Genomic DNA, 27,848 nt, shown 5'->3' with positions numbered 1-27,848 from the left:
TTTTAGACAAAAGCAAAAACAAGTTTATTACTGCAAAAGACAGATTTTAAGTGATTATAAGTGATAGCAAACAGATCAAAGCAGATTACCTAGCAAATAAACAAAATATGCAAACTAAGCTTAATTTACTACATAGATAGGATATGAATAGCAAATCCTCACCCTAAGTGATGAGACAAGCAGGCTGCAGATTCTTAAGGGGCAAGCTGCACTTGCTTACAGCTTAGAATCCCCAGATGTTCCATTCACAGGCTAAAAATCCCTTTAGCCTGGGTCCAGCACTTCCCCCAGTTCAGTCTTTGTTTCTCAGGTGTTTCCAGGAGTCTCTTTGGGTGTGGAGTCAGTGAAGAAGCACATTGATGTCACTCCCCTGCCTTACATAGCTTTTGCATAGGGCGGGAACCCTTTGTTTCAAAGCTTGGTTCCCACACCAGTCAGTGGAAAAAACCTGATATCCCAAGATGGAGACCAGTACCAGGTGACCTGGTCACATGTCCCTGTAGTGTCACAACCTGAATGGGCCCTTCCTGCCAGCCATCTAGACCAGGGGTGGGCAAACTACGGCCTGCGGTCCGCTTCTGGCCCATCAGATGTATGTATCTGGCCCTCGAGCTCCTGCCAGGGACCGGGGTCAGGGGCTTGCGCCGCTCTGCCTGTCCAGCATTCCCGCTGGGGAGTGGGGTTGGGGGCTTGCCCACCCCAGACTGAGATCCTTTTGCCTAGTGGTCATACGCAAAGGTGTAAACACATTTGTAATACAGATATATAGTCAATATTCCTAACTTCAGATACAAAAATGATACATGCATACAAATAGGATAATCATATTCAGTAAATCATAACCTTTCCAATGACATCTCCTATGACGTATCTTGCATAATATGCATTATGATTATATCATAATAACACCACGAAGAATATGGGTTGCAGAGTCACACTCCCCTCTACCTTTAACACATTATACTTAAGAGCCCTGTGGCGCCAGAAAGCTTGTCTCTTTCACCAACAGAAGTTGGTCCAGTAAACGATGTTACATCCCTCCCACCTTGTCTCCACACACATACAGGTACTCAGCTCATATAAGGCATGTCACTTAGCTGACACAGCTCGTTACAGAAAGCAAATCTTTCCTCCTTCAGTTCTAATTTTTGAATATAGCTGGATCCTTCTTGACTGTTATGCCCAGGACTCACCGTGGAGGGTGCAGAGGCTGGGGCTGTCTCGCTCGCTGCACTTAGCCAGGGCTGGGGAAGAGCAGGGCGCTGCTCCTCACCCCGCTCGTACAGCGCTAGCCTTGCTCTGCACAAGGGGCCCTGCGGGGCTGGGGGAGCAGGAGACGCTCGCTGCCCTCAGGCTGTGACAAGCCCCCTCCCTGCTGCTGAGACTGCAGCTCCCCACCCTGCCCCCCCCGCGATGGCTCCCGCCTAGTCCCCTTGCGCAGGAGACAATGCAGCAGCAGCACCCCCGCCCCCGCGCGCACTGCTAGGCCCCGCCCCGACATTACATCACCCGCTTGAGAAGGGCTGCGGGGAGCGGGATTGTGACTGGAGGGGGCGGTGCTCCGTGGCGCGAGGGGCGGGGCTAGCAGCCCCCTCTATAAAAGGAGGAGCTGGGAGCCGCGCGGCCCAGAGCTTATTGCTGCAAGTGCTAGAAGGAGCCAGGGAGCAGCAACCAGCCGGAGGCAGAGGGTGTTTGTTGCCGTGTGACTCGGGCGCCATGCGTGAGATCGTGCACATCCAGGCTGGCCAGTGCGGGAACCAGATCGGAGCCAAGGTAAAGAGCGGGACCCGGGCGGGGCGGGGCGAGACCCGGGCCTCCGCGTGTTGTGTCCCTCACCCTGTGGCTGGGAGGGGGCAGCGGGCAGCACCAGCACGCGGGGGCTGGACAGATGCTGCTGCGGTGTAAAGGCGAGGTCACTAAGTGGGGGTGCTGCTGGAGGTTTGGGAACAATTACATATTTACCTAAAATAATTTTCAGCTGGCCCCTTTGAATCAGCGCATCAAAGCACTTGTTTCAGTTCCCCGTTGAGACGCCACCTCCATTCCATGCAAGATAATGGCACTAAAGGGGAGACTGGGCATTGTCTTGGCCGGGCGGGGGGGAAGCGTATTACGACAGCCTGGCTGCCGTGCTCTGAATTCACAATGGCGCTCATTTCCTCGCTGATGCAGCAGACTACTCCCTGCAGGCCAGATGCCTCGCCCCTTTACACGGGGAGGTAACCGTGCTTTGAGCAGCGTCAGAGATGCTTCAAGGGTGTCACATCTATGTAGGCTCTTTCCTGTAGTGTCTAACTAGATTCCCAATGGGGGAAATTTCCTTTATAGAGTCTAGCAACCTAAATCACTTAGAAGACTACAACTGGTTAGAGATACTGTAATTCTTTAAGCCTATGGTAGCAGTTCTGGAAGTGTTACAATTAGGTTAATGTATCTAGCCATGTGTTTGCTGTCTGATGTTGCAGTTTCTCTTCTATTCCTTCTCACTTAATCATCATAATTGTAACTCGACCAGTTCTCAACTGCTTCAGGGACAGGGGGTAAATGCCTTGTCGGTGTTTGTCTCAAAAAGATGCAGTTATTGGTTAGGGCCCTCGGCAGGGGCTAGGTCCATGGAACTACAACAGGCATGTCGGATTGCTCCTGGCAGCCTAATGCAATTATTAAGTGCGCTTTTCAAAACCCTATTTCAGTTCTGGGAGGTCATCAGTGATGAGCATGGCATTGACCCCACTGGCAGCTACCATGGCGACAGTCCTTTGCAGCTAGAAAGGATCAATGTTTACTACAATGAAGCTGCAGGTAATTATACACCACTTATTTCTTCAGATGGTTATAATTTCGCTAAGTAAACCAAAAGTCAGGTGTATAGATATACAGTTAATTATATTTGGGACAGCTACTGTAAAGGAATTTGCTATTGGCCACTGACCCTTTGTTAGAGGACTCTGAGTCTTTCCAAGATGGCTCTACTTAATACTCCTTCCCTTCTGTCACTGCAGCAGTCTTTCCAGTGAGCTGTGTTGCGGCGGCTCAGAGCAAAGCAGCCTGCTGACTGCAAGTCTGTTATACTGGTTTTTGTTCCTTTTGCAGGTAATAAGTATGTACCCCGTGCAATCCTTGTCGATTTGGAGCCTGGTACAATGGACTCTGTCAGATCTGGACCATTTGGCCAAATCTTCAGACCTGACAACTTTGTCTTTGGTATGTAACATTATGTATAGCTGCAGCTACTGTAGCCTTTGGCTCCTGTGTTGAGACAATGAATTTGAAACATCCCTGTAGAACTGCTTACATTAATGTTTCTTACTGCATACATTCAGTGTGCCCTCCATGTTTTTGGGTTGCTTGCATGAAACTTAAATGGAATAATTTAGCTCTTAACTTGCGGACTTACAGTCCAAACACAAATGGAATCACAGTATAAACAATAATTAATTGTAGTAAATCGATATAGCTCGGTAAAACTATTCCCCTTTGTCCATAAATTAGGGTTTAATAGTGTTCATAGAATCTTAGAATATCAGGGTGGGAAGGGACCTCAGGGGGTCATCTAGTCCAACCCCCTGCACAAAGCAGGACCAATCCCCAGACAGATTTTTGCCCCAGATCCCTAAATGGCCCCCTCAAGGATTGAACTCTCAACCCTGGGTTTAGAAGGCCAATGCTCAAACCACTGAGTCTTGTACACCATATCCTAAACAGAGTTGCTCCTTCATATTCTGGTGACTAAATCAGCATCTTTCCACTCCACCTTCCAGGTCAAAGTGGTGCTGGAAACAACTGGGCAAAAGGCCACTATACAGAGGGAGCTGAGCTAGTGGACTCTGTCCTGGATGTGGTAAGGAAGGAATCGGAAAGCTGTGACTGTCTACAGGGTTTCCAGCTGACCCATTCTCTAGGTGGTGGCACAGGGTCTGGGATGGGAACCCTCCTCATCAGCAAAATTAGGGAGGAGTACCCAGATCGTATCATGAACACCTTCAGTGTAATGCCATCTCCAAAGGTGTCAGACACAGTGGTTGAACCCTACAACGCCACCCTTTCTGTCCACCAGTTGGTGGAGAATACGGATGAAACCTACTGTATTGATAACGAAGCCTTGTATGACATTTGCTTCCGCACGCTGAAACTCACAACCCCTACCTATGGGGACCTCAACCACCTGGTCTCCATCACTATGAGCGGCGTGACAACCTGCCTCCGGTTTCCCGGACAGCTGAATGCTGATCTCCGCAAGCTGGCAGTCAACATGGTGCCTTTCCCCCGTCTGCACTTCTTCATGCCAGGGTTTGCCCCGCTAACTAGCCGTGGCAGCCAGCAGTACCGGGCTCTGACGGTGCCAGAGCTAACGCAGCAGATGTTTGATTCTAAAAACATGATGGCAGCCTGTGATCCCCGCCATGGCCGCTACCTGACTGTGGCAGCAATATTCCGTGGCCGGATGTCCATGAAGGAGGTGGATGAGCAGATGCTCAATGTCCAGAACAAAAACAGCAGCTACTTTGTCGAATGGATCCCCAATAACGTCAAGACGGCTGTCTGTGACATTCCCCCCCGCGGCCTCAAAATGTCTGCCACTTTCATTGGGAACAGCACAGCCATTCAGGAGCTGTTCAAGAGAATCTCTGAGCAGTTCACGGCCATGTTCCGGCGTAAGGCTTTCTTGCACTGGTACACTGGTGAGGGCATGGATGAGATGGAGTTCACTGAAGCCGAGAGCAACATGAATGACCTGGTCTCAGAATATCAGCAATACCAAGATGCCACTGCTGATGAGCAGGGGGAATTTGAAGAGGAAGGAGAGGAGGATGAGGCTTAAGGCAGTTGGTACCAGAGGAACTCTACTAAAGCAGGCATGTGGTCAGAATGAATTCTGATAATGGTGATAAAGCATGTTCTTTGCCGTGTACTTGATTATCCTCTGTCAGCATTATGTAACCTTAAAGATATCTATGTAATAATTGTCAAGTCAAGTTTATTGACCGCTTTGATCTTAGTTTAAGACACATAAAGGCCTGTGTTCAAAATAATGTCTCCTGGTTTGTTTCTTTAAAATAGGTCTCCTCTTCTCATCCAGCATATCTTTTTTTTATATATAGTCTTGTTAACTTCACATTCAGTGCTTCTTGATATGGAGTTAAATAGTTGCTACATAACAATCTTGATCCAGTCAAAGACAGATTAATGCTGCTTCACTAGTTACTTTTTTACAGACAAATTAATCTCTGCCATGCACTACTTGTTTACCAAGCAAGATACAGTAAGGATCTTAATCTACCTCTAACTGGCATAAATGCAAACAATTTCCTTTTACAGTTTCTTATAATGGAGAATCAAACTGCTAATAAAATCAGTGACATGACTTGGATGGGCCAAAGAGGGGGAATATAATCATTAAATATACTAAGATAACCTTACATACACTTAATTTGTTAAACTCTATTATTGTAGGAAATCTTCTGCTAATTTGTTGAATTCTTCTGCAAAGCGTAAATGTAGATTGTGCTTTCCTTCTGGCATCAGAAACAACCTAAAAAAGATAATAATGTAAACTCTAAACATATACTAGTATATACAACACATAGGGCCACTGCATAACCATGGTAACCAAGTGCAAAATTTGAAGCAACTCCTGAGACGTTTTTTCTTTTTAAACACACTCCAGATTTCCTTGGGTATAAAGTCAGAATCTGGCTCAATTTAAATAATTAGCTGAGTTATTCTTAAAATTGACTCCTTGACAGTCTACCACTAGTGCCTACAAATCTAAATGTCATCTCTGGGGAAAACAAATTGGTGTTGGATCAGGGTAAAATGTTAGATGAGCTATAATTGTAAATCTCTGGGAAACTCTCTAAGTCAGTTACTTGCCAGAAGCCAGATACTTGGTTTCCACTAGCAGATGTAGAGGGTTAACATTCCAGAGGTAGCATGAGATGTTACAACATCTCACTGATGCCTCCTATGAGACAACACTGGAATAGTCTCTACAGTACTTGCCTTCAGGGAAAAGAGTAGGGTGATGGTCATGAGTTGAAGTGATCCCCTTTTTCAGAGGAGCGAGCAGCAATGCTGGAGTGGATGGAGGAGACTCATGAGGACAGCATGACACGAAGTGTACCAGTTAAGTAACTAATGGGTTGGGCTGGGTATTTCTTCAATTTTGCTAACTAAGCAAACCTGTATACATTCTGTATGAATAGGGAAGCATGTAAAGTAAACTCTTAATTTTCATTTTGACAGAGGTTAAACCAGCTAACTAAACAGAACTTGCCTGTTTTGCCTTCATAAAAATGGCTTCCGTTTTCCTAATCCTACTCTACTGCTAGTCTGTACTGTGTTAAAAATAGTAATAAAATGAAGCTCTAGCTGACTGACTATTCGCAGCTAGGAAGAGAATGGAAAGCTGTACTCCACATGCTAAGAGGATGCATTGCCACAGTTTCTGGATGAGGAGAGCACTACTTCAAGATTTTGGGTAAAGGGGTTGAGAGTAACATCTCTGGACATATTTGTAGTCTATACAGTTTATTATGCCAAAAACACTGATGCACTTGAGCAAAATAGTTGACTGTCACTTCATGTTTATTATGAGACCAGTGCCCAGTAGTAAAATCTCAGTAAATGTGTAGATAGAGCAGCTATGACATTAGCATTCAGTGCTACTTGATATAACTAGGCTTTCTGCTCTAGCCCTAGTATTTCAGTGCTTTGTTAGCTCTGCTGAAGGGGATAGCTATTAAATATCATATGGCACAAGAAGTGCAGTGGCAGTAATTCAGATGGGTGGAAGTGGTCTTAACTACACAGTTTCACTTTTAGATTAATAGATTCCAAGGTGAGAAGGCACCATGGTGTATAGTTCACAGGCCACAGACATTCCCTAAAATTAATTCCTAGAGCATATTCTTTTATTAAAAAAATAATAAAATCTAGTACTGATTTAAAATTGCTAGTGATGGAGAACACACTAACCCTGGAACACTATTCCAATGGTTAAGTACCCTCACGGTTAAAAATTTACACCTTTTATTTCCAGTCTAAATTTGTCTTGTTTCAATGTCCAGCCACTGGATCATGTTATACCTTTCTCTGCTAGACTGAACAGCCCATTATTAAATATTGTTCCCCATATATGTACTTAGACTGTAATGAAGTCACCCCTTAACCTTCTCTTTGTGGTCCTTGAGTCTATTTATCTTAAACAATTTCACTATAAGGCATGTTTTCTAATCCTTTAATCATTCTTGTGGTTCTTTAGACCCTCTCCAATTTATCAACATTCTCCTTGAACTATCAGTACTAGAACTGGACACAGTATTCCAGAGCAGTTGCACCAGTGCCAAATACAGAAGTAAAATACTCTACTCCTATTCAAGATTCGCCTATTTATGCATCCAAGGACAGCACTAGTCCTTTTGACCATAGTGTTACACTGTGAGCTCATTATCAGTTGATTATCCACCCCCACTCCCAACTCTCTTTCAAAGTGACTGCTTCCCAGGATAGAGTCCCCATCTTGTAAGTATGACCTGCCGCCTTTGTTCCTAGATGTACACCTTTACATTTAGCCACATTAAAATAGGTATTATTTGTTCCCAGATTGCTCTATATCAGTGACCTGTCCTTTTCATTATTTACCACTCCCCCAAATCCTTGTCATTGCAAACTTTATCAGTAGTGATTTTGTTCTCTTCCAGGTTATTGATAAAAATGTTCATAGCATAGGGCTGAGAACCAATCCCTGTGGGATGCACTAGAAATAAATTTGCTCGATTGATAATTCCCCATTCTCAGACATTTTGAGACCTATCAGTTAGCCAGCTTTTAATCCTTTTAGCTCCTTCCTCCTTTTTTAAAAACAGTACTATGATGTAAAAAGGGTAGTCTGCACTGCTCTCAATGTACCATTCTGGGGATGCTTAGAATCAACTCCCATCAGTGTCTGAGAAATTCTGCCTAAAGATTTTCCATTTCCATATTGTGTTCACTTCCTCCCTTCCCAAAAGGTGCTTCAAAACTGTGCAGCTGAAGGTATGACTCACCGTGACCCTTTGATGTGCTTGTGAAGATATTCAGCGTGAAACTGTGGTACCAAAGGGTCTTTCCCACCATGTATTATAAATGTTGGACACTTTATGTGAGGCAGTAAATGTTGACAAATATTACCTGAAAAACATAGGTTAAGGTTATGTTCTTCTTTTAAAATATGAAAGATTAAAATGGAAAAAATTGTTAAACTAGGAACTTCTATTGTAGCTCTTACCACTAGCACCCATGGGTATGTACAATGTGGTCACCTTACCACAGAGGTATAAGCAAGTGCCAAATGGGTGCTGCCTAGCATCAGTACAAAAACATCTTTTCCCAAAGATGAAATACATAATATACTTCTACTGCTGTGTGATGAGCTGTTGACTAATGAACCATCAATACATAGCAAAGCCAGTGCATGAAATATTTATGGCACCCACTTTTCTAAACATTCTAACTCAGGGGTTTCACCCACGTGGCCCACAGGGCTATTTTCTGCAGTCCGTGAGCCCCTTGCAGCTCCCCTAGTGTTTATCTAGAGCCGCTCCGGGAGAGGCTGGAATGTGGGGAAGGGGGGGCGGAGGGGCTATGTGTTGCTTTTGCTTCAGGTATCACCCCCAGCAGCTCCAAATGGCTGGGAATGGGGAACTGCAGGGAACCCACACTCCTCTTGCACCCCAACCCACTGCCCTGATCCCCCTGTTGTACCCCTCACTCCTCCTGCACCCCACACCCCAACTCCCTGCCCTGAGCCCCCACCACACCTCTCCTGCACCCCCTGGGGGCAGAGTTGGGATGGGGATTTCAGGGAAGGGGTTGGAATGGGGGCAGAGAAGGGGTGGGAAGAGGTGGGACAGGGGTGGGGCTTCATGGAAGGGGTGGAGTGGAGGTGGGGCCAAGGCCAGCGGGGTGGGGGAGGTGTCAGTAATGCGGCCCTCAGACCAATGTACTAGTCCTCATGTGGCCCTCATGGTCATTTGAATTTGAGACCCCTGTTCTAACTGCATGTAATTAGACAATGCATGGATTGCTTAGCTATAATTTATCTCTTCAGTCTCTGAGGTCTATGCTATCTCATGTTTATGCTACTGTTCTAGGTTATCAAGCTGCAGGTTACCTGACAATTTTTATACTGTAGGTTTAAAAAAAATTAAGTATATAAATATACAGTAATATCTGCTCATAATGGACATTTCTCTTTGTAATAGGTGTCCACCTAAGATAGAATTAACCAAACCTGTCAAAGGTTTTTTTCTGTACTTAATTTCATGTAAACAATAAAATAATGTGCATTCTGCTACCCCTTTCCACCCACCCCCATTATACTACTACACAGCAATACAGTTTATGCACTCTTGGGCCAGCTTTCCATTCTTGGCTTTGTCTCCTGCTTTCATGAGTGAGTTTGTGGGTAAATCAAGGAGGGGAGAAACTTTTTCATTTGATATTCTAGACATTCTCAAACAATCTACTTTCAATTTGCAAGGCTTTCCTCACAGATAGCAGCAGCCTTAGAACCCAGTTCAAGTGTCTATACTCATGCTGGCCCAGCTCTCAAGTCACTCGTTGCTAGTTTAAATAATGCTGACTCCCCCCCCCCCCCCATTGCCTTATTTTTTTCAATTATTGCCCAGTAATCATTTTCACTTGGTGCTTTTCATCCAAGGATCTTTAAAGCACCTTTTCAATGTTGTTTAAGCTTCAGAACAGCAAGTATAGAACGGTGAAGTCGCTTGCCCAAGGTTACACAGTCAGGAAATAGACCCAACCGTCCTCTGCTTTAATCACCAGATTGTACTTCCTCCCTTAGCACAGTTGTACGCTTTGCAGGAACATTCTTCAGTTTTGCAGCTTTAAGCCACTCATGCAGTGTCTCCTTAAATGTCACCATCCTCAGTGAGTTTATAATTTATTTTTAGAGTTGCTTGCGCCATCAGCTTTCCTGCCTATTCATAGCAAATAGTCTTGAGAATTTTTAAGAAACAGGCTGTGTTTGAGCACAAGTTTTTGCTATTCTACTTAAGTCATGTTCATGCATGATTTTCTTTCATTCAAACGAGTTAATCTAGTGCTTTTATTTGTCCCTTTTCTTGATTTCATCCACTGGTACCTTGATGCATAACTGGCTCTCAGTACAAAAGTAGCTAACTGCCTTTCACAGATGACCTAGTGTACATTGGATCTGATCATGCAGGGTGTTGACGGCTGAGTGCTGCCACCTATTGCTGACTTCGGAGGGAGCTGAGAATGCTCAGCACCTTCCAATGCTCGGTCCACTTACAGCACCTGGGAAAGTCAGCTAGCTGTTAAATGTTTCCAGGTGGTCTCTTTTTCCAGGGACACTTAATTTCATAGGTGCTGAAAATTGTGGCCACTAAAGGATGTGACTGTGGCTGTCAGCCAAGGTTTCACTGCATATATGCCCCAGACTTATGCTTACCCCTATCTAAGGGGGTGTTATTTTTTTAAAAAATGACAAAAGGACTGGAATACAACTTAAGATGCCTCCCTACTGGGAGAAATTATGGTATCAGCTGACTGGCATCTCTCTTACAAGTCTGTCTGGATTTGAAGAAGTAAAATGTAAGGAAACACTTTCCTTGCAGTCATTTGATGCCTACTGTCTATTCAGAACCATTGTCAGATATTTACTATTTTGGTTATAAGGACTAAAGGAAAATGCCCAAAAGGGAATCTTGGGCTCTTTGCCTTTTGTGCACCATATGTAGTGTATATATTTGTATTCTGTAATTTAAAAGCAAATTTGCTATGAAATAAAACAGAAAATTGCTGTTTAGCATTTAGGGCCCCATCTTGTTTGCAAACTTCTCTCTAGCAAGAGTTTATTCCCAAAGATTTTTAAGAGTCAAGCTTAAAAATAACATGGTTGGTACTGAATTATAACTGATCTATTTTAGATGCTTTACCTTTGGCTGTATTATTTTAACTATGCTTTGTTAAATCTGAACTACAAATCTTTGAAAACCAAACTTCCTTTCCCTGCTTTCAATACCTACTGCTACCCGTAGCCCAAAAAACATTCATTTTATGGTTTCTATCTCAATCTCTAGAGTAGAAAATATTCCCTCGTTATAAGAGAATTGAAAATGAATCTAAGAAACTATCCAACTACATCTATTTAAAAATGATATTTTAGTCAACCTAGGCTTGTGGCAAAGCAAAGGCAAAGACAATGGTCAGATAATGATTTCCAAAAGCTCTTTCCTCCTGTTCATCACTTAAATTCTGTGAAGTGTCTGCTGTATTCATGAACGCGAGTCAGCTGGTTCATAATACTGTGCGGTGTGTGCATCTATTTCTTCCTTTATTGGCTACTGAGCAATGTTGAGAGATTTTTAGCTGCAGCTTTTCTGCTGCTGCAATTGCAGGAATCTTACCATCTGGCTTGTCAGCAAACTGAGATATTCCATCCACCCAGGCCTCACATGTTTTTGCAAAATATTCATGTCCGTACATTTCTTCCATTTGTTTCCTGATCTTTTCACTCCATTTTGAAACATCTCGGATAGCTATGTAAAATGGCATTGAATACATTAGACCCTTTTCAATAAACAAATAGCATCCACATAACTATGTGAGTGTGCATTTTAAGAGCCAATTATAAATGTACATTTCACATGCAAAATTCTTTTAATTTTTTTTTTAAACCATCTGTGGAAGGGGAAAAAATAAATTAATTTCAATGTCTGCATCAGAGTCCTTTCTGAGTTCAAGTTGCAAATTAATTGTTGCTACTGTGTTTGCAAGGGGTGGACAAAGGCTGCCTGCAGGGGGAGGGAGGGAGGAGAGCTTGCAGGATGAGACACCAAAGCATGTACAGTCTCTTGGGTGGAGTGGGGGAGAAGAGTGTTTATCTGCAGTCAAAGTTCAAATCATATCTATTTTTATAGAAAAAGGATAGGGTATAGATGCCCCGCTCTAGGACAGCTTTTTGCTCTGGCCTCTGGATTGAAGCTGGCACATGGTTATTCACCAGTGTTCAATGTCAGGAAGTCTTTACTAAGGCATTCCAGCAAGCTGACATCATGGTACATTTGCCACATTCTTAGAGGAAAACCAAGACCTGCCTACTCAGCGGAGTCCTGCTGACTCACTGCATGTTACGCAAAGCTGTACAAATATTCTGAAATTCTACTTTACTCACCTGTTTGACAGGTTTAGAAATTTTGTATATCTCCAGCTGTCAATAATGCCCATAAAGCACATGTCCCCAAGAGTGACAACTACCTTACAGAGAAGCAGACGAATGCTATCACAACAGAAAAGGAGAGAGAACTGAAAGCTCCTGAGTCACCAGACTGCAATGACAGTTGCTAACAGAGCTCTTAAAATGGCTTCTGATAGCGTGGGAAGGACTAAAGAGTTCAATAAATAATAATATGAAATACAACCTGTTTGACCAATCACAAGGCAGTAGTGACTAAAAGATGTTCTATAATAGCTCTTCACTGATATATATGGGAAATGAGAGCGGTCATCCCAGTCCAGTTGTTACTGAACAGATGTCTCCTTCACAAAATCTACCATTTTATTTGCTGCTGTGGTTGGCAGTCTTAGTAAAGAAGCCAAAACTTGAGAGGGCCTGGAGACCAGATAACCCTCTTCCACCCCTTCATGCTTCTCACCTTTTTTTTTTTTAAATGGCATTTCTGAGCTCACTGGTGCCATTAGCTATTTTGCAGAGGAGTGCCAAATAGTCTCATCCTGCACCAGTTAAATCCATAATAAAATTACCATTGAATTCAGTGGTGCACGACTGAGCCCACAGATTTGAGATCAACAATATAAGAGACCATGTAAAAGTGAAATAGTATTTATGCAGTTGTAATAGTGGCTAATCAGAACTATGTTTCATACTGGAAACACAAGGCTTCACATTTGTGCACAAACGCTTTTGTTCTGGTATAGTCCCTTCACTGGATGCTCTCTTACCACCATCACAAATGATGTCCCTTTTCAACAAAATGGCAGTAGCTTCATTAACAGTAATTGTAACTAAGTATTTGACTTTCAAATGAAATGTAGAACATATATTATCTCAGAAGTACTTATTCATGTGAGCTCTTTGCTTAAGGCAAACAAAGTGTGTACAGCCTCCTCTCTTCAAATCTTTTTTGACCAACCTAACTCCTCTTTTTAAAAAAAAAACATAAAAATAAAAAAATAAAAAATAGCTGTCTTAGTAGGGACAGATTTTTCTATATACCTGGAGAAATATGCCCTTGATTCTAAACTAAGAAATGGCTCCGTCTGCCCATTGGACTTTCGTAACCAGAACAGCATCACATTTGGATACAAAGCAAATTATGAATAATTTACAATAAATAGCAATATGCAATTTCTAGAAGAAATAATTTTCCCAGACATTTCTCAGGTCACTGAAATCAGATTTTTTTTTCTGCATGCTAAGTTTCTTTCTTTGTTTTTCAGCCTTCGTTTTGCTGGAAAAATTGCAGTTAGCCAGAAATCCAAAATCCAGGGTCTCTTTACTTTACAAAGCCTTTTTTTTTTTTTTTTTGTCAATAGAGCAAAGAATTTCAAGGGAATTAAAGGGGGAAAGGAAACATGGGTGATTCATTTTTTCCTGCACACAAATGAACTTTTTTTATTTTCTGATTGTGTATTCTGACCTCAGGAGGGGAAAAGTTCTTGTTCATTATATGCTAGAATACTAGATATTACACACTTAAAAAAAAAAATTTGTTGTTGTTCCTAAGGAAAGTTTTTCCTTATTCTGTTTTATTGCACCTAAGGTGGGTTTTTTTTTGCGGGGGTGGGGGGGGTATTTTAAAGGATCAATACAAAGATAACTGAAGAGACCTTAGTATGAAACAAGAAAAGACTAAGTTATTTGTTATCAGACATTTCTCCATTCATGCAATTAATACTTACCATTGTAAAGCTTCAGATCCTCCTGAGTGACAGTGGCGTTTGCTCCCCAAACAACTAACTTGTGGATAAGGGTTGGATGTTTTGCAGCTGCTATGAGAGCTGTAATCCCACCATCACTCCATCCCAGCAAAGAGAACTTCTTAAACTTCAGTGCCTTGATTGGTGTGAGAAAATTACAGTAAAAATCACTGGCCTTCACTACTAAACAGCTGTATCTACCTGCAGTCAAATGTTTCTTGAAAACTAACAACTTCAACCAAAATCTCAAATTTAGTTAAATTACAATTAACACACAACTAAAATGCAAATAGAGACTCCTTTACATTAAAACAGGCAGCAATTTAAAAAAACCCTATTTAAAGTAAAAGTGAGTGTGATGCTGCTAGAGATTCTTGGATTGCCTTCCTGTAGATTTGAAGAACCTGTATGGCAGTGGGTGACTGCATCTTAGATGAGACTGCCCTGGTTTACACTAGGATTTTACATCCGAATAGTATAATCTCTCGGGTGTGAAAAATCCACACGCCTGAGAGATGTAGCTGTACCGACCTAGCCCCCAGTTTAGACAGCAGTAGACAGAGGGAAGAACAACTTAGCTACTGTCTCTTGGGGAGGTGGATTACCAATACCAATGGCAGAACCCCTCCTGTTAGCATAGGTAGTGTCTACACTGTAGCATTTTAAGTGTAGACAAGCCCTGAGAAGCAGTTACTAACCAGTCTTAGAAAATATAAAGGTTAATAAAATCTGGAAAACAAGAGCCGGCTTGCTGCCACTTGTTGTTAAATATCTGTTGTGGGTTTTAGAGAGTGTATGTCTGTGCGAGCTACCTATACTGGCCAAACTTTTTAAAAGCATCCACTAATTTAGAGTGCTTTGAATTTTGGGTGTCCAACTTGAAACAGCTAGGGTCTGATTTTATGAGGTGCTGAGCACTCAGAATACCAGCTAGAGTCAATGTAAGTAGCTATGGGTGCATTTCACCACTGAAAACTAGGCTTAGAGGGTCCAAGTTTTAAAAAGTAACCACTAAATTAGCTCCTGCAATTGTGTGCACCCAAAATCTGAGTACTTCAATATCTAAGCAGTTTGGTACAAATCCACCTTTTTGTGTGCTTAGAACCATGGTTTTGGCATGTGTTAAATGTGAAGCTGGATTGAAGCCACTTGGAAAACTTGATCTGAAATTTGAACTGTTCTTGGTTATAGCGGTATACTTTAAATACTGCTTCATGATGAGTTTCAATTAAAAATGTTTATGTTGAAATGACTGCCTTCTCCTAAGGGAGCAAGATTGTAGCCCACAAAGACCTTAATTCAGCCTGTGTACTCCCCCCTAGGGCTTGGGAGATTCTAGGTCACATTCTCTGCTGCACCAAGATCCACTAACAGCAGGAGGAGGGTGAGAGGGTGGTGGGGACAATCAGGGAAACAGTTACGGCTCCCTGTTTCTGTGGGCTATCTTGTGCTGGCTCCGGTCCTGTAGTATGACTGCATTTCACTTGAAATTACCTCCGTCCAGGGCCCCATATGTAGTGTGGCCATGTACGGTATGACATAATTGCAGATTGTTTTAAAGTTGCTGTATAACATAAGCTTTCATTTGAGTGAAATGTAAATCAACACAAGCGATGTCTACCTGAGTCTGCAGTCAGCCTGAAACAATAATTCAGAGACGTATGAACTAATCCCATTTGGCTCAATGGGATGTTAAAACTGAAGTATCAGAAGGTTTTAAATATCAATATTAACAATCTCATTGCTGAAAATGTTAGAAGCAATGCTAATGTGCTTATTGGTCTTTGTTGGATGTAGTGGTAGGCATTGGAGCGGGGTGCAGTGAAGCAGGCTTAAACTGTTCTTTTCCCATATTAAATTCTGCTAGTAATGTTATAAAGAGGTTTTTATTTCAAAAAGGGATCTAATTCATTGGTAGATGGTAATATAAAGTACTGACACCTGTCTTAAGCTGTTATATTGTTCTTCAGAGTCTCAGCTTTCATTTTATGAAGAAAAACTTATAGCAGTGAGTTGGGAAGAAAATTTCAAAAAATATGAACCAAGTCTAACAGAGACAGATACTAGAGGTTTAGTCTATACTACAAAGTTTTGCCAGCCTCGCTATAACAGCTAGGAGTGTGGACAAATATCACACCCCCTAGCTAACAAAGCTATGCCTGCAAAACCTCCAGGCTGGACACAACTATGCTGGCAGAAGAGTGCTTCTGTTGGTATAGCTAATGTCATTTGGGGAGATGGTGTAGCTTTGCCAGCACAATCTGTCTTTTGGTTTACACTGCATCTCCACAAGGGGGCTCTGTCAGAATAGCTAAATCACTATATGGCAAAGGATTTGTAGTGTAGTCGATACCCGAGTCTGTAGAAAGCCAATAGTTCTGAGGGCTTGTCCACATAGGAAAGTTATATTGGTATAAGCTAAGATGAGAATTTAAACTGCTATACCTAACTCTCCATGTGGACACACTTATTCTGGAAATCCTACTCTTCATTAGTAGGGCTGATTCTTTAGCTCAGGGGTCAGCAACCTCTGGCACACGGCTCGCCAGGGTAAGCACCCTGGTGGGCCAGTCCAGTTTGTTTACCTGCCGCCTCCGCAGGTTCGGCTGATCGCGGCTCCCACTGGCCGCAGTTCACCGCTCCAGGCCAACGGGGGTGGCGGGAAGCCACGGCCAGCACATCCCTCGGCCCGCGCTGCTTCCCGCAGCCCCCATTGGCCTGGAGCGGCGAACTGTGGCCAGTGGGAACCGTGATCGGCCAAACCTGCGGACGCGGCAGGTAAACAAACTGGCCCAGCCCGCCAGGGTGCTTACCGTGGTGAGCTGCATGCCAGAGGTTGCTGACCCCTGCTTTAGCTACTGTGCTATTATACAGTATTTGTGAGAATGTATAAACAAGTTAATCCATGCTTCATAAAGAGGCTTGGCAGAATTTATTTTTTTTTAAATAATTTCAATGGATAATTTTTAAGCATTTTTAATTTTTATCAATTTAAATGTTCAGTTCCGGGAAATTATGGGGGGGGGTGTCAGACAATTATTTAATGACAATGGATGTTGATATTCAAAAAGATAAAGCTTTATAGCCATTAAAACACAAATTGTCAACATCACATGTCAAAATATACAAAGTAAATAGCCTTTTTTCAAACTCTAATAAGTTCTCAACCAGCATTTTTTCTTTCTTTGCCTATATGTAAGTTTCTATTGATGAAAATAATTTTTTTCATCAGTTTGTATAAAGTGAAACCAAAGTTTGACATTTAATAAAAAAAAATACTTCCAAGCCTATTCATAAGTGAGATTTCAATAATCCTTTAATATATGTACTTATAAACATACAAATCTTCAAAAGTGAAAGATATGCTACACTGTTTTCTGTTGCCAAAAAATCTAGTCAGTTATACTCTCAACTTTAGCACTGAATAAATGTGGATGGGATGCTTCCCTGCTTTCTACCAGATTGAGTACAAAGCATCTGATTATGTACTCCTTTTGAGGACAGCATCTTTTTTCTGTCATGCATTCATTAAGTGTTTGGAAAGAAGCAGGTAAAAGAGGAGTTCCAAGCTTTCATATTTGGAAGCCTGTCACCTGCTCATGATAACATTTTTGTTCTGGTTGGCCAGAGTGGTACTGGCTTTGTACGTTAGTCTGGGTATACTGTAAAGCAAGGGGCAGCTGGATTTCATGACTAGGGAAAAACACTTCTCCTATGTTTCCTGTCAGACTTATTTTGGTTCAACTAATCTCCTTATGCAGTGTACTTTAGGAAGGCTGCATTTTCAATTTCCCATGGTTCTGCAAAGTTGCTGCTGTGAAAAGAAATAACTGGCTTCACTGTCCAAACCCTATCTGATATTTTTGGAACATATTACATTGTCAGGATTCTTAACATGGCCAAAGATACTGTGTAGTTTAACATAAGGAATTCCACTCACAAGTTGCCAATATCGTAGTTAACGTTTTATTGTCAGGATTTCCTTTAGCATTAATTTGGCACAGTTCTTATAAAAACAGAACAAAACAACAGCACGACATATTTTTCACTTTGATTCTATAAATCAGGTTTAAAAAGCAGGAGGATCAATGACAGACATGAGTCATGTTCTTTGTACTCAGAATAAGTGTGTACATTATATTCTGTGTGGATTTAGGAAGCCTCTGACTCCCCATTCTAACTATTTCAGGAATAGACCTTACAATGGAAATATGTCAGTTTAGTTTGCAGGATTAGATGTTAAACATGTTAGGTTCTTGCAAAATGTCTTAATTATCACCCACTAAAGAACTTGTCAGCTACAATTATTAATCGTAGGTCTTGTTTTTCATATATAGTTTTCCTGGACTTCATGCAACTATAAAGTCACAAACATTCTGGGGCAAAATATTCTGGAATAAGATTGTGCTGCTTACTTACATAATTAATTCCATGGCTAAATCTTCTGTGTGATAAAAGAGAGATGGAAGAAAAAAACAAGCTTCCCAAGCAGAACATATTTCCATCCATTTTAAGCACTTTTGCATAATTTAATATCAGCAATTACTACTGTAAAACATATAATCCTTGACTTCGCCCCTCCCCACCACCATTAAGGAAAACCAGACTTTATCTCAGAACGGATTTACCTGCATCAGATCAACAGCATCTCTTGCATCTCTGTCAAAGAAATCTGGAGGAAAATCTCGAGCTGGAGGGATGGAATGTCCATAGCCCCGAGGATCCCAGGCAACTATTGTGAACAGCTGCTTGTTCATAGATTTGAGCTGTGGTCCAAAATCACTTTGACTACTCCCTAAAAACATTATGTCCTGATAAATTAATCACCACATTACAACTACCCTATACATGCTACAAATGAACTTCATAAATTCACTTAGTTGGGACACCTACCAGTGAAGAGATTTAGATAAATAGTATGGACCATGACCACTGCTTAATCACAACAGTATGAATAAAAATTTTGCTGAATGAACATGTTTTCTTCTAGTAGTATCAATGGGTAAGTATTGGTTAACCAGGTAATATACCCATTTCAAGAGTTTTCTGTAGCGCCCACTACTGTAGGATCTAAGGCCTTGATTTGGCAATATTTTTCACACACATATTTTCAGACATTTTTTAAATTGGTGGGGTGTCAGGAAATCAGTTGGGCTGTCTGAGTGTAGAGGATTCTGTTGGACTATAATCTCTATGAACACAAGGGTTGAGATAGCCGTTTTGTGATCAAACTTATTTAGCCCTAGTATAATGTATTGAAAGAATGTAAATCAAAATCTCATCCTAAACGGCTCTACACTTCTAGAATTTAAAAGTGGCTGTTAAAATACTTTTAAAATTCCGATCAGAATACCCCAAATAGCTCTTTTACATCAGTAAGAGTAACTGGAAACATGACAAAACCAGTGGAAGTTTATGGGAGCACATGGGCTGTAAAAAAGAATCCCATTACCTCCACCATCTACAGCATGGTGCAATTAGCTGATTATATTAATGGATGAGTTTTCTTCCCTTGCAATAACATTTAAAGGCCACAGCCAGAAGCAGAATACCAGGCTAGATGGAGAAGAATTGGACTGCCCTGGTATTATAAATCAACTACCAATTTTATTAGTAGATAGTGCTGTGATCCAAGTGCTTGATACCATTAAGAAGTGGGTTACTTTTTAAGGGCACCTTATGAATAGTCTATAAAGGATAAATGATTAACCACTCATTAAAACAACTATTAATCAATTGACTCTGTGGGTCAATAGGTTGCTTATAACCATCTATAACACAAAGTCTCATGTCTCTAATATGCTATTAATCATTTAACATTTTATAAAATGACACCAAAAAGTACGTCATTTATTTTTTTACTAAATATTAAAACATACCTGCACTAACACATTATACACCAAGCTTCAGCCCAAAGACATTTAAAATAGGTAAGACAACAAAATCTGGCAACTAGTGTTTTAGTGGTAATAATTAAACTATAGCATGTACATTTCAAAATAAAACTATGTATACATTGCAAAAAATCAATTTTTAATTCATGCATATGCCTTTCTTGACTTCTCTCAGAAACAGGATCAATATCAGTAATGAACAATTTAAGAATTATTTCCCCTACACCATTAGAATTAGACAGTCCCTTTTCTTCCTATTTTTTTGACACCATCTCTCCAGAAATGTCTCCAAAGGGAGAGGTTGCAACCACTAGATAGACATTCCTGGCCACTGGTGCACTCTGGGTCTCCAAAAGCAGCTGAGAATCAAATATAACTGATGCATTATGAAACTGAATAACCAAAAGGTGAACATACATTCTTGTTAAAAAAAAACAACAATATCACCTCTCCTATTTTTCCCCTTCATGAGAAAGCTCTTGTTTAAACAAGATGTAAACGCTGCCATCGTATTGTTCATTATTATAGCTGGAATTGGAAGGCACTTACACTCTTTTTAGAGATGATCATTCATTCAGTCCTTATATACTAAAATATACAACACAATGGACCTGACTCTCCATTGTTTGTACCTTGTGTAGTCATTTGCACCTGTGCAAAGTGAATGTACAACATTACTAAATCAGAATGGTAGCATTTTACACCCACTTTGTGCTGGTGTGAGTGACTACAGAAGGTGCAAGGTAATGGAAATTCAGGCCTAGAATGTTTGCATTTAGAAGGTCTCTGGTGTTCTAGATAAGAATAACTTTGTAAAACTGGTAACTGTTTAAAATAACTTTGATTTTTCCTAACTCTATTACATGTACCAAATTCTAGTTTTTAAAAGGTAATGCATAAAAAGGTAAAAAGTTGCTGAAAAAGATCTTACAAAAAGAGTACAAAATAGCTTTAGAAAAATCAAGAAAAAAGTACTGATATCAAGTCCTAATATGACAAAAGTTCCTGACCTAACATCCCAGGAAGAAGCAGAACTGCATGATCCCCTTGTCCTGTCTGTTTATAATGCAGCGGCACTCCATTCACTTTGATTTTAGCAGATGTTATTGAAGTACTAGAAGAAAAGAAAATTATTCAACAAGCTAATATCTCATTACAGTGCAGTCATTCAGTGGACTATGCAGTAATTACTAATGCTAGACACTGACAACACAGCCATATTTAAAGGGTTCTGTTTGCCTTTGTGGGGGTGAGGGAATGTGAGAGAGAAAGAATCAAACAGATTGCTACTGGAAAATAGAGGCAGACTACATGGGAAGTCAGGCATGTGACATTTTTACTTTATAATACTGTGCAGTTCTGCAAAGTGTCTTTTAAAATAATTTGTATCTTTTGGAAAAAACCAAAACGTTTCAAATCTGAATAACGTTATAAAAATAAACCTCTTACTGAATACCTCCTCCCACCCTCACCCCCCCCCAAAACCCTCAGAAGTAATACTGCCTACCCTCCCCAGCACAGAGGATGACAGGACATTGCTTGGAGCAGGAGCCAGTGCTCTGTGGCAAGATGGAACATTGAGAGATCCAAAAAGGAAAAGAGGTTAGTTCTAAGTTCTGAATGACTCTCTTAGCCTGGCTATTGGAGGTGTGCAGCACATTACTAAAGTTATTGGAATGTTGTTAAAATCCTTGGTATATCACTTTTCAGCACTTCTTTCTATACAGTACCCAAATGAAGTGACAGATACAGTAGGAATAAAAGCAAAAAGGATTAGGTCTAGTTTGTGAGATGGACTGTGCATCCACATAGGGAAGCAAATGGGGAATAAGGCACTCCCCTTGCTGCCCTAAGCAAAGTACCTGAGTCCAGGCATGCAGGTTAAAGGGGCACTGCATTCCTGTTTAGTACCCTGCCTTGCCCCTTGAGTAGGTGTATCTGGAGACTAGGCAGAGAGCCTTGGCTTTGCACCTCCTACGAACTGGCCGGTATAGGTAAGGTAGCATCCTAGGGATAGGAATACATTATTTCCCCTAAGTGCAAGGAGGTAACACCTCCACTTGTATGGTTCCTGTGTAGCCCTTGCTGCTGGTATTTTTTTAACTACTGTATCATAATCATGTTAAACTATGGTGGCTTCGGTATGTCATGTGATACTGATGGTAGCACAATAATGGGAGATTTTAAGAAACAATCAGTGTAACTACAGCTTTAAGTGCCTACAGAAGTGTGTTAAAAACAAACAAACGTTAAAAGGAAATATCACTGTATTACTGAACTGCTTCCAAATGGCTTCTGTTGTTGCTCTGAATCTCATCCTCTGTTGCTACATAACTGAATGTGGTTTATGGTTACTTATGATCCAGTTGTGTAATGAAAAAACCTACAACTGGGGGCGGAGCGGGTGGAATCTCATCATACAATTCAATTCAATGTAATGTGAGCAGAGGGTATTGTTCAATTAGAAAATACATTACTGTGTAAAATGTTCCAACAGGAAGAAGTAGCAAAGTAAACCTTCAAGATTACAAAAGTCAGTCACAAGCGTAGGAAAATTAACAGTACAGAAAAATTCTAAAGGATGAAGATACTTGTATTTACATAGTTTGGAATTCTGATACCATCATCAGATAATTCTTAGAGAGATCATTGTTACATTGACTGTTAGGCCTTTGCTAACCCGCTACATATTTATGGAAATGTAAATTAATTTGATTTTTAATATGTATTTCTACTTGGAATATTAGATGGTTTTAGACCCTAAATGTTTCCAAAGTGTAATCCATAAATGCAGGAACATGGTGCAGTAGAATTTGACTTATCCAGAAAAGTGATTATTTTTTTCACCTCGAGTCTCTTTCAACTGACTGTTGAAGCCTGTCCGTTTCAAGTGGCTGGAGCAGAGAAAGGAGGTATTAGCGCCATTTTGAGTAATGACCTCTTTTTCTGCTCTGAATAGCAAAAATCTTGCTGGATATTGAGGAAATAAAGTACAAACCCATTTCCCATTGAAGAGGCAAGATAACTTGATTACTTTTACTTTTGTGTTAACTTCTATTCCAGCCACACGAGAACTCAAATATGCAAATGTGGGAGTTTTCTTCTGTTCTACTCTCTGTAGGTTCTTATGCAGCTCTCATCACTGTAGTATATGAGCACCTTATAGTAGTGCATTAAGTGGCATGAGTAACATTGGTCACTTGTTTTTTTCTCTCTCTCCCATCCTCTCCTCAGGGGGAGAATTGTGTGTGCAGAGTAGTGGATTTTCTTTTTCTTTATTGTATCACTATATGTTGTATTTGGAGAAGGCAAGACCAAAGAGGTGCACCTTGCATTTGGAGTGGAAGGTAATGAGGTTTACGATGGTGCTTAGTTCCTCTGGGAGTTCTTTCCACAGTATCGGACCAGTCCCTGAGAAAGCGCTGCACAGATGAGCTTTAACCTTCCAGGTTATATCTTCACTGCAGAAAGAGGTGTGTTTTTACATTGAGAGAGCCAACCCAGATTAGCTATGTGAATTTAAAATCTAGTGGAGACAAGGCACAGGTAGTCTTTTATCTCAACTAGCTACCTCAAGGTAACACTTACCTGTGCCATGTCTCTACTAGGATTTTACATCTAGAAAGCTAATTCAAGTTAGCTAGCTCCATGTAATATCACATCTATTATTTTGCAGTGAAGACACAGTCCTACTCTCCACTCTACGCTACTACTCAGGGTACATCTACACTACAGGGGGGAGTCGATTTAAGATACGCAAATTCAGCTACGTGAATAGCGTAGCTGAATTCGACGTATCACAGCCGACTTACCCCGTTGTGAGGACGGCGGCAAAATCGACTTCTGCGGCTTTTTGTCGGCGGCGCTTACTACCACCTCCGCTGGTGGAGTTAGAGCGCCGATTCGGGGATCGATTGTCGCGTCCCATAAATTGATCCCCGAGAGGTCGATTTCTACCCGCCGATTCAGGCGGGTAGTATAGACCAGACAGTCCTGGCCAGTCAAGGGAGCACTCACTACTGGCAAAAGTGTTTTTAGGAAAGCATTCAAGCATGTGCATAAATCCATCCCTACTCAGGAAAGCACTTACACACATGTGTAACTTTAAGCATGTGCATAAATCCCATTGACTCCAGGGGCTTAAATATTTGTTTAAGTACTTTTCTGACTAGTGTGAGTGTTGGCCCTGGACTTCTGAGCCCTCTTTCCACCCCTGTGTAATTTCCTTTTCCAGGCCAAAGAAACAGTCACCCCAAACTACAAAGGACAGCTTCCTCAGTGACATGTATGAAATACATAGATGCTCTACCCTCCTTCTTGCTTTTTCTCCACAAGCTTCCTAGTGCTCCATAGCCCATGAGATTTACCTAATTGTACTTCTATTAGTTAACACATGTAAAGTTGGAATTGTATGTTATGGTATGATAGCACCAGATCTGTATTGCACACAGGAATATTTGGATCCAAGGGCAGGCTGCCAATAATCCCACAAAAAGTCTGCACTTTAACCTGGCATTAATACTGTGTACTGGAAGGTGAGGAGAGGGCACAGCGTGTTTGCAAAGAGATGGGGTGACAGATTGAGATATTTATTCATTTTCCCATTTAAGCAAAAATGTTTTTTCTAAGCCATAATCAAGGAGGGAGATAATACCATTGGACAAACAAACTTCTATTAGTACATTTGCACTTTGTTATTTAAACAGGATACTGTGCATATTTACACCAAGAAGTGGGCTGTAGTCCACGAAAGCTTATGCTCTAATAAATTTGTTAGTCTCTAAGGTGCCACAAGTACTCCTGTTCTTTTTGCATAACATTGTTGTAAACTTTGAGGTGGACCTTCATCAGGAAATGTTTTTTGAAAATACCTGCCATTTGGTGCAATCTGGGGCATTCCAAAAGCCAATTCCTGTAAAAAATCTGCTTTTCAGAAGTATTTTATGAGCCTCAAGGATGTAATCTACAATGTTTCGAGCCGTGTCCATAAAAGGATGACCACCACCAAAAGCAAGGACATCACTTCAACCATTCATTCAACCAGTAAAATTTGAACAAAGGGCAATTTTAACATAGTCATTGTGTGAATGTCAAGTGTCAATATATACAGACCTTTTTATCTGGATGAAGACTAAGTGAGGGGCTGCACCACAAACTCAGCAAATCATCACATTACTGTGAAGTTAATATGTAATCAGTCAGGGAAAAGGCAGAATCAGCAAATCAGAATGCTAATCTCAAAAAATTAACCACTCTATTTTTTTCAACAGGCTTGAGGTAGTCCATTTCACTCCCTACTTAGAATAGGCAACACTCAGAGTGCTACTGGTTTGTCAAAAAACATTAGGCATAGTAGAAAAATGTTATTGAAGCATGTAAAAATAAGAGCAATTTTATTGCCTTTGCCAAACAACAAGCCCATGCATGTCTTTTATGACTTCCAAGATAAAATTTGCAGTTTTGTTTGTCCCATCTATGCATCTAAGAGATTCTCTGCTCCTTGTATCTTCCTCCTTGATTTTGACAGGAACAAAGGTCTTCTGTTTTGGAAGAACTGACTGTATGCACAGGATCAGATAGATCAGTGCCCCCTAAAGGCATGGTAGCTTGATAATGAAATGGAAATTATTTGCCTCAGTGGTAGTGTTGTGTTTGTGTGTTAAATGGGACAAAGTAATTAACATTGGAAAAAAATAACCCCAACTAAACATACAATATGATGGGGGCTAATTTAGCTACAACTAATCAGGAACAAGATCTTGGAGTCATCGTGGATAGTTCTCTGAAGACGTCCACGCAGTATGCAGCGGCAGTCAAAAAAGCAAACAGGATGTTAGGAATCATTAAAAAAGGGATAGAGAATAAGACGGAGAATATTTATTGCCCTTATATAAATCCATGGTACACCCACATCTTGAATACTGCATACAGATGTGGTCTCCTCATCTCAAAAAAGATATACTGGCATTAGAAAAAGTTCAGAAAAGGGCAACTAAAATGATTAGGGGTTTGGAATGGGTCCCATATGAGGAGAGATTAAAGAAGCTAGGACTTTTCATCTTGGAAAAGAGGAGACTAAGGGGGGATATGATAAAGGTATATAAAATCATGAATGGTGTGGAAAAAGTGAATAAGGAATAGTTATTTACTTGTTCCCATAATATAAGAACTAGGGGCCACCAAATGAAATTAATGGGCAGCAGGTTTAAAACAAATAAAAGGAAGTTCTTCACACAGCACACAGTCAACCTGCGGAACTCCTTGCCTGAGGAGGTTGTGAAGGTGAGAACTGTAACAGGGTTTAAAAGAGAACTAGATAAATTCATGGAGGTTAAGTCCATTAATGGCTATTAGCCAGGATGGGTAAGGAATGGTGTCCCTAGCCTCTGTTTGTCAGAGGGTGGAGATGGATGGCAGGAGAGAGATCACTTGATCATTACTTGTTAGGTTCACTCCCTCTGGGGCACCTGGCATTGGCCACTTTCAGTAGACAGGATATTGGGCTGGATGGACCTTTGGTCTGACCCAGTATGGCTGTTCTTATGTTCTTAAAGATGTCACTAGAAGGGTTCCAGCACATTGGATGGAGAAACTGCGATCAGCAATGTGTGGTCTGCAAAGTATGTTTTATGACTATACTCTAGAGAGGGTAAGTCTGTACAACCTAATTCTCAAAAAAATACAATTTCAATCCACGCTGGTCAGAAATTATGCTAGAATCATGCTAATACAGATTTGATCCCCTTGACCGCAGCCACCCTAACTTGCGGAGGCTGAGAAGCTAGTTTTCTGCCTGGTTATGTTGGCCAGCATATACAGGGCATCGGAACCAGATGTGAACAGTGTCTGAAACCTGTTTTAAAGAAGGTATGCCTCATTTCACACCACCCAACACAACTATATATGTACACAGAAAACTTGTTTTTAAAACAATGTTTAAAAACTTTTCCTACCTGTAATGTAGAGAGGGCCAAGGCCGACAGGCCCATAGCCCCGAACTTTAGTGCCCAACAAGCCTGTGCTGGTGCATCTACTTCTAGCACAGCACTGTGGTTCTCTGCCCCCTAAAGCCTGGCTCAGCCTTGCACCCTCCATAGGCTGAAACCACATTTGTATTGTATCCACAAATCATGCTACAGCATTGTGCTTTGCAGAAATGGGGTGCAATTTGTGAAGGACAAGGGAACGCCACTTCAGTTTCAGCTACGCCACAAATTCAAGCTGGGCTTTGGCTGGGGGCAAAGGATTGTGGCGTGAAGAATGGATTTGCAGGGGCAGCTTTAAAATTCAGCTGTCAACTTTCCCTTTTCCCTCCTCAGTCTTTCTTCCCTACCACATCCCTTAGCAAGCCTGGCTGCTTCCAGGAGGCCGCTGGCCCCTAGTAGAGGAGCTAGGGGTGCAGCCTGGTACCTGGGGGGGGGGGGGGGGGCAGAGGAGAAGGGAGGGGGAACAGGGACTCAGTCCAGAGCTCAAAAAGAGGAGAATGGGGGTAGGGGGTGGAGACTAGTGACGGGTCCTTATATCAGAAGAAGGAAGCTAAGGAAATAAAGCGCCCTCCCCCCAATGTCCCTACAGAGCCTACTGCCAAAGCCCAACCCCCAAATACCCCACAGCCCGATCCCCCCAACGCCCCCAGCTTTCCCCAAAGCACTACACCACCCCTTCCTCAAAACACCCCCCCCCCCGAGGCTCCCCAGCAGCAGCACGGGGCTGAGACGCCCTGGGAGGCGGGGGCGGCTCCGCGCGGGCTGCGCCGCGGCCTGGCCGGGCAGAGCCGGGGCTGACTTTACCCGTAGGAGGCAGCAGCAGCAGCAGCAGCAGGTCCCCGGAGCCCGAGCGGCGGCGGCCCGCGCGCGGCCGGCGGGAGCTGGGAGAGGAGAACCCGCAGCAGCGCCCCGCCAGCGCCCGGCCGAGCCATTCCCGCTCCCCGCAGCTGCCAGCCGCCCCGCCTCGGGCGCAGGGCGGGCCGCGGTGTTGCGAAGACCC

General features: G+C 41.9%; 2 protein-coding genes and 2 long non-coding RNA genes across 4 annotated transcripts; 2 read left to right on the top strand and 2 right to left on the bottom strand.

The window, feature by feature from the left end:
• Positions 1 to 1,332, bottom strand: LOC122174722 (uncharacterized). The gene is made up of 2 exons (XR_006176925.2): positions 1,194 to 1,332; positions 1 to 719 (listed from the first exon to the last, which is right to left on the bottom strand). It is a non-coding gene; the product is annotated as an uncharacterized LOC122174722 (long non-coding RNA).
• On the top strand, positions 1,132 to 5,030 carry LOC101933828 (tubulin beta-1 chain-like). The gene is made up of 4 exons (XM_024102820.3): positions 1,132 to 1,773; positions 2,694 to 2,802; positions 3,094 to 3,204; positions 3,762 to 5,030. Exons 1-4 carry the CDS (start codon positions 1,717 to 1,719, stop codon positions 4,820 to 4,822), a joined length of 1,338 nt encoding a protein of 445 aa, XP_023958588.2. The 5' UTR covers positions 1,132 to 1,716; the 3' UTR covers positions 4,823 to 5,030.
• Positions 4,962 to 27,848, bottom strand: BPHL (biphenyl hydrolase like). Its single transcript, XM_005307060.5, has 7 exons — positions 27,653 to 27,848; positions 20,873 to 20,976; positions 18,597 to 18,763; positions 13,951 to 14,104; positions 11,436 to 11,567; positions 8,049 to 8,172; positions 4,962 to 5,533 (listed from the first exon to the last, which is right to left on the bottom strand). The coding sequence occupies exons 1-7, from the start codon at positions 27,778 to 27,780 to the stop codon at positions 5,446 to 5,448; spliced, it is 897 nt and encodes a 298-aa protein (XP_005307117.2). The 5' UTR covers positions 27,781 to 27,848; the 3' UTR covers positions 4,962 to 5,445.
• Positions 7,304 to 8,211, top strand: LOC135981615 (uncharacterized). The gene is made up of 2 exons (XR_010598716.1): positions 7,304 to 7,524; positions 8,013 to 8,211. It is a non-coding gene; the product is annotated as an uncharacterized LOC135981615 (long non-coding RNA).

Source organism: Chrysemys picta, chromosome 2, assembly GCF_011386835.1.
Source record: "Chrysemys picta bellii isolate R12L10 chromosome 2, ASM1138683v2, whole genome shotgun sequence".
NCBI classification, from domain to species: Eukaryota; Metazoa; Chordata; order Testudines; family Emydidae; genus Chrysemys; species Chrysemys picta.
Note: the sequence above shows the minus strand (reverse complement) of the source record. Positions and strands in the feature narration are given on the sequence as shown.

Excerpts from the sequence above, each read along its gene's own strand:
- BPHL (XM_005307060.5), bottom strand. The coding sequence starts at position 27,780 with ATGGCTCGGCCGGGCGCTGGCGGGGCGCTGCTGCGGGTTCTCCTCTCC. Across the intron at positions 20,977-27,652 it reads GCTGCTGCTGCCTCCTACGG|TACTTCAATAACATCTGCTA; the intron begins GTAAAGTCAGCC and ends CTTTTCTTCTAG. Across the intron at positions 8,173-11,435 it reads GTTTGCTGACAAGCCAGATG|GTAATATTTGTCAACATTTA; the intron begins GTAAGATTCCTG and ends TATGTTTTTCAG.
- LOC101933828 (XM_024102820.3), top strand. The coding sequence starts at position 1,717 with ATGCGTGAGATCGTGCACATCCAGGCTGGCCAGTGCGGGAACCAGATC. Across the intron at positions 2,803-3,093 it reads TTACTACAATGAAGCTGCAG|GTAATAAGTATGTACCCCGT; the intron begins GTAATTATACAC and ends TTCCTTTTGCAG. Across the intron at positions 3,205-3,761 it reads ACCTGACAACTTTGTCTTTG|GTCAAAGTGGTGCTGGAAAC; the intron begins GTATGTAACATT and ends TCCACCTTCCAG.